Here is a 12,151-nt window from a genome sequence, read left to right as displayed (position 1 = left end):
GGCTTTGGCGGCTATTTTGCATCATAAATTATGCATAATTTAAGGTACAAATGCACTACAAATTACGTCATTTTAGTATTTATTTCTGAAAAGTTACTCTTGAGAGTGTAGACTATTAGGTAAGACGTACATTAGAGCCCTTTTACGATCTCTTTCCTTCTCTTTCTGAAACCGTCTTCTTTGCCACCAGATCCTCCCACTCTCTCTCATACCTCATAGAATATTTTCCTGTGTCTTTCTTCCTCAGCTTCACTCTATCCTTCTCCCTGCGATTTCTTATAATATTTTCCTGTTTTCCTTCTTTAAGATTCCTAGACCTATTAGCATCATCTGATTTCCTACTACAATTTGCCCACTAAAACGTCTTTACTTTCCATATTATATATCGCTATAAATCGAGTTGTACTTCTATATTATATTACTGTAAAAACAAAATATGACCTACAAATCAGGCAGCTCTAAAAACGAATTTGATTTCTGTATTGGATAGGTCCAGGAAACGTATCAGCCATTAATTGTATATAGAATTCTAGTTTTTATAGGATTACCATATTAAATTACACTATAAAAGTAGGAAAACTTATTATATTGAAGTAACTAAACTTCTATATCATATTACGTGATAATGTTCTCTGTTTACACATTCTGGAATGTGGCATATATAAATATCTATAAATGTTTTATATTGAATATATATTATGAATGAAATGAAATGGCAAGGCAAAGTCTATCATAAAGCCGCAAATAGTATCAAAATGTTATTGTCATATAGTCTAATCATAAGTTAATGGATACAATATATAGCGGGCAGTTGGGAGTGGGGTAGGTTGAGGGCATGGTGGCATGAGGGGTGGGTATGGGCATAGGAGGGCGAAACTTACGATTTTTCATTTAAAAATTCACCACGCGTAAATTCCGAAAGTCGACGCGATTTGCCTTTCTTGATTGTCAACGCTGTTAGTTGTGTTGTAGCTGTTGTTGTTGTCGTAGTTTGTGTTGTTGCCGCTGCCGCTGCCGCTGCTGCTGCTGCTGCTGCCGTTGATTTGCTGTTAGACTTGGCCGCCGCATCGGCGCAGCCGGCAGCGGCGGCCATTAAATTAACACACGTATGCGAGCAGGCAGCGGGCAGCGAGCGGCACTTCTCAATGACAGACAATGCATTGAAGGCGGACGGCGGCAGAGGCAGAGGCGGTGGCGGCGGCGGGGGCGTTGGGCAAGTGCAATGGCTATTGTTATTACTACGGCAATGCCGTGGCTCTTCGAGCGTGTGGCAGGTGCATTTGAGCAGCGTTTGATTCGACCAGCGACGCGTCTGCGGCTGCAACATCTTTGGCGCTGTTGGGCAATTGTCTAGCGAATGCTTCTTCACAAGCGGCGGCAGCAGCAACAGTTGCTGTTGCTGTTGTTGCTGTTGTTGCTGTTGCTGCTGCAGGCATTTGTGCTGCTTGAGACTGCGGCGTGGGCGCGGTGGCGAGGGCGTGGCCGGCGGCGATATGGCCACAGACATAGAAATGGCATCCAGAGAATTCGATTTGATAAGCGACATGTGACAATCGGCATCGCTGCCAGAGCTGTTGTTGTTGTTGCTGCTACTGCCGTTGCTGTTGTTGTTGCAGTTGTCGTTGCAATTGTTGCCAGCATTGCGTCGCTGCTGTGCTATGATGCGCGTATAGAGCTCCTCCGAGTCGAGCGGCAGCAACAAATTGCTAACACCAACGCGACGTTTGGCCTGACTGCGTTTAGCCGGCACCAACAGTTGCTGTTGTTGTTGCTGCTGCTGCTGCTGCTGTTCACTGTTGCTGTCGGCCTCCTGTGGCGCAGCATTGTTGTTGCCTGATTTGTTGTAGCTTAGAATATTGGACAAGCGTCGCATTTTACTGCATTTCGTGTCGGCAGTCACATTTCTGCTGTTGCTGTTGTTGTTGTCTTGCTGCTGCTGCTGTTGCTGCTGCTGTTGTTCATCCACATGGCTGACCACAAAACGCGATGTGGCAACTGGTTTTGTGTTGTTGCTGCTGCTGCTGTGGCTGTGGCTGTTGCTTGCCTCCTCGCTGGTTTCCAATTTCTCTCCTTGTAGGATGTCATAAATTGTGCCATATTTGTGCGTGACATGCGTGCCCAAATTTGTGCTGTTGTCCGTTGTTGTTTCAATGGCTGCTGCTGCTGTTGCTGCTGCTGCATCCTGTTGCAACAATTGTTGCTGCTGCTGGCGTTCCTTTTCGCGCTTTTGCTGCTGCTTTTGTATTATATCATAAATCACATCATTTGATTTATGCATTTCCATTGCTGTTGCTGTCGCAGTTGTTGCAGCCGCGGCAGCTGCTGCTGCTGTTGGACTTGTTGTTGTTGCTGTTGCCGCCGTCGCGTTGCCTTCTAGGATTGCGCTCAAACTTTTGCGCTGCCACTTGTCGCCGCTGCCCGTTGTCAGCGAGCTGCTGCCCTGCATCGGCGTCGCCTTGCGGTGCAATATCTCATAGATGGTGCCGTAGGTCATGTACTTATCGTACTTCTGATAGGTCAACTGATAGATATCGTTCTTACGCTGTATTATATCGTAGATGGTGCCGTACACTAGCTTATCATAGATTTTAAAATTACGCTTATATGTGGCACTGGAGCTGACGCTGGAGCTGCAGCTATTATTCCTGCTGGCCATTTTGGCATATGCCTGCAACTGTTGCTGCTGCTGCTGCTGCTGTGGCAACTGTTGCTGCTGCTCTGGCTCCACCAGCTCAATTTGCTCAGTCTTTGGCTCTTTGGTTGCCGAGTGGCGTCGCGGCAAAAAGTAGGAGGCAAAACTTTTACGCTGACGCGAATTCTGTCGCTTAAACGACGATGTTGCTGCTGCTGCTGTTGTTGTTGTTGCCTTTGCTGTTGTTGTGGGTGTGTCCAGCTGCTGCTGCTGCTGACATTCCAGCGTTTGCTGCTCCATGTCGCTGCTGCTGCTGGCATCGATTTCACGCACAAGCCGCTTGAACTCCTCGTACGATGTGCGTCGCTTGTGCGCTTTGGCACGCTGCTCCTCCTTGGCCGCCAATTGCTGATCAAGTATTTGCGATAGAAAATCTGAATTCTTGCGCATTGCTTCTGTGGTGGCGGCGGCGGTAGCAACTGTTGTAGTTGTTGTTGTTAGATCGTCGCCGGTATCCATTTCATCCGCAAACTCGTTTTCAGAATCCGGTTTGCTGTTGTTGTTGTTGTTGCTGTTGTTGCTGCTGCTTGTGGTTTCTTGTTCTGATATTGAGGCGAGCATTGTCATCACAGTGTTGCTGCTGTTTGTAGTAGTAGTAGTAGTTATTGTTGTTGCCGCTGTTGTTGTTGTTCCTGCTGCTGCTGACGTTGCGTCATCTGTCGCCACGAGCAGCTCAGCCGCCTCAGCACCCACTTGTTGCTGCTGCTGCTGCTGCAGTTGCTCCTGCATTGCGCCGCTGCGTCGTCGCGTGAGTCGCGCCAACGCTTCCGGCTGTGCGGCCTCAGCAAACATGGCCTTAAACTCTTCATAGGATTTGCGACGATTGCGCGACTGCGTCAGGCATTCCTTATAGTTGCGTCTGGCTATCTTCTCGCCCGATGCTGTTGCTGGCGTTGCTGTTGCTGTTGCTGCTGCTGCTGCTGCTGCTGCCAGTGCATCCAATTTGTTTTGCATTTCCATAAAGCCCGAGTCGAGTGAGCTAATCGTGCAGGTAGAATCAAAGCTGGTCTTGCGACTCGAATTATTTGAGCCGGGCGAACTTGGCTTGGGCGGTGTTGGTGGCGGCGTAACGAGCAGCGAAAGCGACAACAGATTGCCGTCCTCGGCAACATCGTTGGGTCCGCACAGTAAATCCACTTGATTATCACAGTTGCTGTTAGCATTAGTAGCTGTTGCTGCTGTTGTTGTTGTCGCCGTTGTTGTTGTTGCTCTATTGGCTAAACTGTCATTTGTTTGTTGTTCAACAACAACATCGTCATCCTCAAAACTGATTAGATCTTTAACCGTAGCGCTAACGCTGGGCTCCTCTGGCACGGCAGCTAACATAATGTTGTTGAAATTATTAGTGTTGTTGCTGTTGTTGCTGCTGTTGCTGTTGTTCTTTTCATAGTTCGCGTCACGCTTTTTGCTCACAATCGCATAGAGCGGCGTTACGCTGGGCAGTTGTGTTGTTGACAGCGCCGCTGTCACCGTTAAACTGCCCGATTCAACTCTGGCTGGCATTGCTATTGCTGTGGCTGTGGCTGTGGCTGTGGCTGTTGCTGTTGCTGTTGCTGTCGTTAGCCGACTGTCACTGGGAATTGCCGTCGTCGTTGTAGCCGCCGACGTCGTCGTTGCCGCCACGCCCACGCTCATGGTGCACGCGCCGCTGAGCGTAGTGTAACTGCTGCGATTATGAAAGATTTTCACACTGTGCATGGGTAATTTGCCATGATGACGACCATTGGACCGATGATTACGTGCAATGCCCATCGAGATGGTCGACAGCTGTTTGTGACGCAGCTGCTGTTGCCGTCTTGCATATTTGCTGGCAATGCTGCACACAGGATCTAGATCAATCAGAGGTTCATTGAACTGCTGTTGCTCATTGCTGATGCTGCTGCTGCTGATGCTGCCGCCGTTGCCGTTGTTGTTGCAATGCCTAAGGAATCGCTGCAAGCGCCGATTGCCACAAGTGCCGTTATGCCCGATCGTACGCTGCTCGTTCATGCACTTGGCACAGCAGAGAAACTCGTACAATATCTCATCGGATGTCTCATTGTCCGCCGTCTGTGAACTGGGCGTCGTGCTGGGGGGCGGCGACGATAATGTCGAATATTTTGGCTCCAACAGGAATTCCAATTGGGCTGCTGCCGCTGCAATTGCTGCCGGCGTGCATTGTGCATTGCCAGCAACTGTTGTTGCTGTTCCACCTCCACCTCCACCTCCTCCTCCGCCTCCTGCTGCTGCTGTGGCAACTCCTTCTGCTGTTGCACTCTTATTGCTCACCGGCATCAATATATACGTATTCTTGGCATTCTTGGGCGCATCCACCTGGCTGCTCTCATTCGCCGTCTGCTTGCTTCCGGCCAATATGGAGCTCTCGATGCTTAGGCCGCTGTCCAACAGCATAAACGTACCGTCCGAGGGCAGTATGAGGCGTCCCTCGGCCGCAGCATTCACTAGCTCGCGCAATGCATTCACCTGCTTCTCGGTCACATTGCCCTGCAGCTGTATGCCATGCAGAGCAAAGGCCGTTGGCTTGTTGTTCACCGAATTGGGATCGGTGCACCAGACCACGGGCATGGTGGTCATCTTGCTCGGATTACACAACACCAATACCTACAACACCGGCACAACACAATAACAGTAGTTCAATGTACGACGCTCGGCACAAAGTGTTTTGTCAATCTCCCTTGTTTTGCCGGAGACTGTGCGAGCGAGCGGGCAACAAACTGTTAGAAAAAGAAAATAAAACACTTCAATATATATATAAGAAAAAAACACCCATTTTCATTTTCCTTCGTTGTTGTTGTTGCTGTTGTTGTTTAACTTTCTTTGAACTTTACGGTGTTTTTTCCTACAATTGTTTCGTACTGCGCCCAAGTGCTTTTACTTGTTTACACTGTTTTCAGTTTTAAATTTACTGTTTTCTGTTTTCTGTTTCCAATTTTCGATTTCCTATTTGCAAACTTTAGTTTCGTTTTAAAAACATTTTCAGCTCTTGCACAAACTTAATTACTCTACTTCATTATTGAGTATTAAAATATACAAGTTCTAGAGTCGTACAATAAGATACCCTATGAGTATCAAATTATTGCTATAAACATTTCAATTGCTGAAGTTTAAATTGTTCTTCTTTTTTTCCTTTAAAACTTTCCCAATTTTTTGAATATTAGGAAAGTCTGTAAGATCTAGAATTCGCTAAGTAAAGTTTTTCATTTTGCTTTTAGCTTTTGAAAGACTTGGTTTAACATTTTCATAAGCAGAGTTGGTTTCATTTATCAAATAAACTTGTCAATATTATGTTTTGATTTTCGATTAAGATTTCGATCGATAGATATTCCATTCCGCTTCTCAGACTTTCAATCTTTTCTCAGTCTTTTGATAACATTTCTGAATAGTTTAAGTTTAAAGTTAGTTCAAGAGATAGAGAAAGAGAGTATAAGAGAGAGAGTGTGAGAAAGAGAGCGACAACCTTGAAAAATTCAACAAAAGCAATTGCAGTGAATCTACAAGCTAAACGAGTACTTTTCACAGTTAATGACAAAATTTTGTGTATCTATTTTGTATTTTATACGGTTTGGCAAACATCAAAAATACACAGCAAAATAAAGTAAATAAAAACAAAAACAAATTTTTGCGTCGTGTGGATGCCATTCAAAATGATGGCGCTTTTGTCAGTTTTGGAATGCTTTATGCGATTTGCATGTGATGGAATTGAAAGCTGCCATAAAATGTATCACTTTATAGTGTATATACATAGCATATATAAATATATATATTTGATGACTTGATTTGGTCAATCGCAAAAGCAAAATTCATTCAAAAACAATTGCAGAAAATAGGAAAAAAAAAAAAGACTAAAAAAGTTCGAATTGACTGTTAAGCTGTTTATCTATAACAAAAATTGTTAGAAAAAATAAAAAATGTGGAAACTGTTTAATTAAACATATGCTAATTATAAAACAAGTGCATGGCACAACAGAAAATGTTAGAAGATAAGAATAATTGTAAAAGTTCATTGTTTTTTCAAAAGGCACATCAAGGAACCGCAGTTAAACAATACACGACATGTCAGATAACATAAACAGATAGTTACGAGCGCCTGCAACTCTGTTAACAGCTTTAACAGAACATATGTTAAGCTAGAAATGTTACTCCGCCAAATGTCAAATAAATGTTAATGCTAAAGAGCTCATTACATGTGATATAAACAGAAATCAAAGTACTTGGAACATTTTAGGCAGCTGATAAATATTTACGCATAACACGTTATAGCCATAAGCCATATGTACGAGGGAAGAAACAGGTTTTTCAGGGTGCTCAACGAAACTGGAATACTTTATAGTAAGAACTGCACTTACGACTTTTGCTATTCAACCTGAACATACAATAGCTGCAGCACTTCAAGCAACATCAACATAGAGCAGGAATTTGACGAAGAAAAATATGTTTTCCAATGAATTGAGTTAAACAAAAAATGAGTTATTTATATAGCATACAATGTTATTTATCGCAGAATTCTGTAGAATTGTTTATAATTGACCACATGTTAGTTGGGGCAATTAGTTAAAGACACAAATAATATCTACATATGTATATATAATTTGGTACCAGTTGAAAGATGGTTCGAGTATTTGATTTCTACAAATTACGAACTATGCATTTGGACAGCTGTACAAACAAGTTTTATAAGCTTATTTACGATTATAATGGCTAAAAGTTCTTAGATGTTGCCAACCAATTTATAACTAAGCAAATATCATTTTAAGATTTTGTGGTTCAAAGATTTATGAACGTCTCGAGTCGAGTGACAGCTTTTGGTAAAATTCCATGAAAATTTCTGAAGTTTTTTATTCAGATTATTTTATTATAATTTTTTGTTTGTGGGCTGTTTGAGCTTGAAATAATTGGTAACAATTATGACGGAGACGTAGCTTAATGCGGCCAATAACCACAACAACAACAACAACAACAACAGTAGCAACTGAAGGTGGGCTTCATTAGCTGACCAATGAACTTTTTTTTTATGCCATGTAAGTGCATGAAAGTACGCATGTGTGCGTGCGACTGTCTGTGTGTGTGTGTGTGAGTATGTAAATAAGTGTGACTTCAAGGCTGCATTGCCGCAAATGGAAATGGAAACAACTTGGACAGCAGCAGTCGCAGAGCAGTTCAAGTTTACGGTGACTGACTAACTGACAACAACATGCCGACAAAGCAAACAGCCCAAGATCGAGGTAGGGGAGTGGCCGGGTAGGGGCGGTGCTGAAAAGAGGCGGGCACTTGAGACGAAAAGCGATTTACAGATGCTCAGAAGCGAACAGCCTAGGCAAGCATTGAAGTGAACATCCTGCGAGACAGACTGGAGACAAATGGCTTTAGTTACGCACAAAAGACAATAAACGAACGTGGCTGATGATCATAAAAAAAACAACAACAGCCGACAACAACAACAATGGGAACAGTAGAGGTAGCAGCAGCAGCAGCAGCAGTGGCTACCTCAACAGCAACAATATTTACTGCTACAGCAGCAGAAAGAGCAACAACAGCATCTTTTACTCCAAAAGGAGCAATATCAACAGAAGTTGCAGAAATATAGACTACAGCAGCAACTGTGGCGGTTCCTGCTACAACATCGGCAATAGATGTAGCAACAGCAGGAGTAGGAGCAGGAGCAGCAATTTTAGCTACAAGAGCAACTACAGCAGCAACTGTAGCAACAATAGCAGCAACTGCAACAGCAGCTGCAGCAATATCTAGCTACAGCATCAGAAACAGCAACTACAGCAACAGCAGCTACAACAGCAGCAGCAATAACAGCCACAACAGCAACTATAGCTACAGCAACAGCAATATTACATACAACAGCATCAGCAAATGTCAATGTCAGCCCACAAAAGAAATCGAAAACAGCAAACAATACAAAAAAGAGAGAGACAAAAACTGCATCAAGGCGTTTCGAATTTAATTCTTTTGTTTCTGTACATATATAGCCATAAATTGAGAGACGGCTTAAGATTCAATATCCAATATGCATAATTTAAGAATGCAAAAAGCTAACTACATTTTTACTTTTAAGACGTACAAAAAAATTTATTATAAGTAATTTTATTTTATGGAAAGAAACAAATTTCTATAGGGCATCAGGTGGATAAGACAAAATATTGAAGCATTTTGCCTTTAAGACGTGCCCGGTTTGTAAAGAGCATCTATATTATATATTCCATGTATAAGATATATTCTATAGAGTAGACAGTGCATAATGTAAAATATCAAATATCGTAGCATATTACGTAGAATGCCTCTCCTTCTCCTTCTAGTTTCTCTTCCAAGATAATCCCTTACTCCGAAGACTATCCCAGCTTACATTCCAGCTGAATGGCGTTCCCCTTTGATGTTTGAGTTCTACTTTTATCTAATTAATCTTCAAAAACCTCTCCATTATGCACTCAAAAAAGCTATAAGGAATTTCTATTACGAGATGCCTGGACAGCTTAAGATGACCGATTTAGATAGAGCGGTTCTTAAACGATTAATTAAATTTGCATTTTATCTCGATCTTTCTCCTACATTTTATACAACATGTAAACATTCTAAATGCTGTAACATAAAAAAAAAAAACACAACTAATAAATAAAAGTTTAAAATACTGATAAATCTTTTCAGATCTGTGTGCTATAAGTTGACAAATTGTTTAGCTATATTACTTTTAAAATTTATTTCAAAATTTTTCTATTGTAGGTTTTCTGTCACCAAATCTTTGATTAATAGCTTTCGAAATTTATCTAAATGTAAATCATTTTTATCGATTAATAAATCAATTTGTTCTAAGCTGAGACATTTGTTTGCCTATAATTTTGATTGATAAATTTGAGCAATTTACTATGACTTCTAGTGTATAAAACTTGTGATTAGTTTGCTTAATAGAGGGCCATTATTTAACGATTATGAAATGTGATTGATCGGTTAAAGGGCTTAGTGTAGTGCAGATGACCCAGTTTATAAAGTGATTCTTTGATTTATATATATGGATCTATAAACACAGTTAGATTGCCCAAATTATCGATAAATTGATTACATGAATCGTTAAGTTATTGTTTAAAATATCGAACAAATTTAACTTTCGCTCTTCGTTTCGGCTTTTATTGTAAACTCTTAAAGAATCCATACGAGCTTCCATTGAAACCGTTCTTAAGACTTCTTTTCATAGCGTATAATAACATATTGTAGTCACATGAGTATTTTGTTTCTTTTAAAGAGAAAAAAAGACAAAACAGCTGTGCTTTTAAAACAAAAGCAACAATTAGAAAAAAAAAGAAAGAAAAAAATCCCATATAACGCATATATAAAAGCACGCATAAAACCTGTCCGACCAGAACCACCGACGAAAGTGGTTGTAGATAAGAAAAGATACATGTTTATGAATATATTCATATACCATATATTAATTAGCTGAATTTAGTCACAAGCTTTGTTTTTATTAAAAAAAACAAAAGCAAAACAAAGTCGCAGTTATGCACTTCTGGCTCAACAAAAATAAAAAATAAAAAAATTAATAAATTAAATTTAATTTAAAAAAAGATTTTCTATGCAAAAAAAAAAAAATAAATAAAAAAATTCACGAATCGGAAGGCTAACACTAGTATTAGTCAGACGGACTGTGAGTATGCAAAAACTGAAATGCCTGCTAATAGATGTTTAATAAACGATTTTGGTTTCTAGGTTTAGCGACGTTTTGTCAATGGAATGCCAAAGCTTGTGGCATTAGAACTAGCAAGGTTAGCAGCGGAAGGCAGTAGCCCTGCCACGCCCCCAACCGAGACTTCTGCAAGACTGACCTATGCTAACCGAATTCGAAATACGTTACAAAATCAAGGTGTAGGCGGTGCAAAAAAAAAAAAACAAATTTGAGTTTTGTTATTTAGCTTGGCTTGGCTTGACTCTCGGCTGGTTTTGGAGCGCGTGCCAAGAAAACTGAAACAAGACCAACATAATAACCCAGCCATAATGAGTGAAGTGTTAACCATTGTTAAAGTGTTTTTGCTGCTGCTGCTGCTCAAAGGTAACAATTGCACTCAAAAGTACTACGACCCAATTTGAACCGGTTTGTATTTTCCATTTTTGCTCATTGTCTTTGGCTCAGTATATGCGTGTGTGTGTGTGTGTGTGTGTGTGTGTAGATTAGTCAAGCGTTTGGCTGTTTGGTTAGCAACAATGCTGTCAAACTTTTGCTGGCCGCAACATTGTTGCCAAGCATTTGTTGCCAGGCAAATTATGAAATGCGCCGTCGCCACGACCCTCACACACACACACACACACACGCCAAATTATTAATAATCAACTAATTTGAGGCGGGACAGACATGGCAATTCGAACTAAAACTTTAATATACGAGCACACACATACATACTTTCTCCACACGAAAAAAAAACAGCCCAGAGCGCAGCTTCCATTTTATGTGCAAATTAAAACCAAGTTTAAAAATTGTAAAAAAAAAAAAATAACTTTGGTTGGCTCACACAGCTAACACAGATACAACAACAACTACAACAACAAAACGTAGGCAAAAAACAGACGAAAAATAAGCTTGGCTTTGATTTGGGTCATTGCACAATGGTAACGAGAGCGTCGACTAAATTTAGTAGCGCCAAATAACTTTGGACACGAAGAGTTCAGCAGCCCCCGAAAAAAGCGCACCCAGCACAAAAAAAAAAAAGCTCAATTTTTGAACAGCCTCGGATGTAATTATTGCAAATGGCCTGGAAACTGTTCAGGCTAGAGCTTAAATAGCTTCCCAAAAATAACAACAATAAAAATTCCAAAACGAAACGAAGCAGAAAACAAGAGTGCTCTAGTGGGGAGGGCTTGACTAGAGGATACGCTAGAGTACATGTGGAGAAACTATATGGACATGACATTAAGCAACAGGCAAAGGATCTATAGACTGGAGTTTTTCTCAGTTTGGGTTGAAAAGAACTTGCCTTGAAGCTATAGGAGAATACTTAAGTGAAGCTCATACAAAATACAGAAGTTCAATATCTATTTTATATCACTTATCGATAATCAATATAACAAAGTTGATTTTCGTGTGGTTCGCACTTCACAATAATCCTAAATTCAAGTCTTTAGCTCTTAAACAAGTTTGATCAAGTCAACTTAAATAAAAAACTTCATCCCATTTTTGCTGCATACATCATACCCATTTCCCACCACTTTTAGGGTATCGAAAGAAGATCGAAAGCTGTGTGTTTTGCCTGAAGTATGTACGTTAAAAAAAATGAGAGTGAAGCTCCTTCGACAACCAGTTTCGATATGTGGACTTTAAGCATGAAATACCCAAAAGAAAAAACAACGCAAACAACGTTATATTTCTTGGTATTAAATTCCAAGAAGTATACGTCATTGTGGGAAATTTCCATCGCTCAAAATTCGCACAAATTTTTGATTTCATATAACTGCCAATTTGGAGTTTTT

General features: G+C 41.0%; 1 protein-coding gene and 1 long non-coding RNA gene across 5 annotated transcripts in view; one reads left to right on the top strand and one right to left on the bottom strand.

Moving 5' to 3' along the window:
- The window catches only part of LOC6578562 (tyrosine-protein kinase Src42A), a 53,853-nt gene that overhangs the window by 18,212 nt on the left and 23,490 nt on the right, over nucleotides 1–12,151 (bottom strand). For 2 of the 4 annotated variants that reach the window (XM_044010850.1, XM_044010851.1), the window contains exon 1: nucleotides 882–1,886. The exons of the other annotated variants lie outside the window; for them this stretch is intronic. In XM_044010850.1, the coding sequence (XP_043866785.1) occupies nucleotides 882–1,873 (992 nt within the window). In that variant the 5' untranslated portion in view covers nucleotides 1,874–1,886. Of the gene's footprint in view, nucleotides 1–881; nucleotides 1,887–12,151 lie in introns of those variants that run through there. 4 annotated transcript variants of the gene reach the window in all.
- Nucleotides 9,933–12,151, top strand: part of LOC122757711 — a 2,635-nt gene continuing 416 nt past the window's right edge. Inside the window, exons 1-2 of the long non-coding RNA XR_006357825.1 lie at nucleotides 9,933–10,337; nucleotides 10,400–12,151. The exon at nucleotides 10,400–12,151 is cut by the window's right edge and continues 416 nt beyond it. This is a non-coding gene — a long non-coding RNA (uncharacterized LOC122757711). The remainder of the gene's footprint in view (nucleotides 10,338–10,399) is intronic.

This window comes from Drosophila mojavensis, unplaced genomic scaffold (assembly GCF_018153725.1).
Source record: "Drosophila mojavensis isolate 15081-1352.22 unplaced genomic scaffold, ASM1815372v1 contig_80, whole genome shotgun sequence".
In the NCBI taxonomy this organism is placed as follows: Eukaryota; Metazoa; Arthropoda; class Insecta; order Diptera; family Drosophilidae; genus Drosophila; species Drosophila mojavensis.
This window is presented reverse-complemented; position numbering and strand designations above follow the sequence as displayed.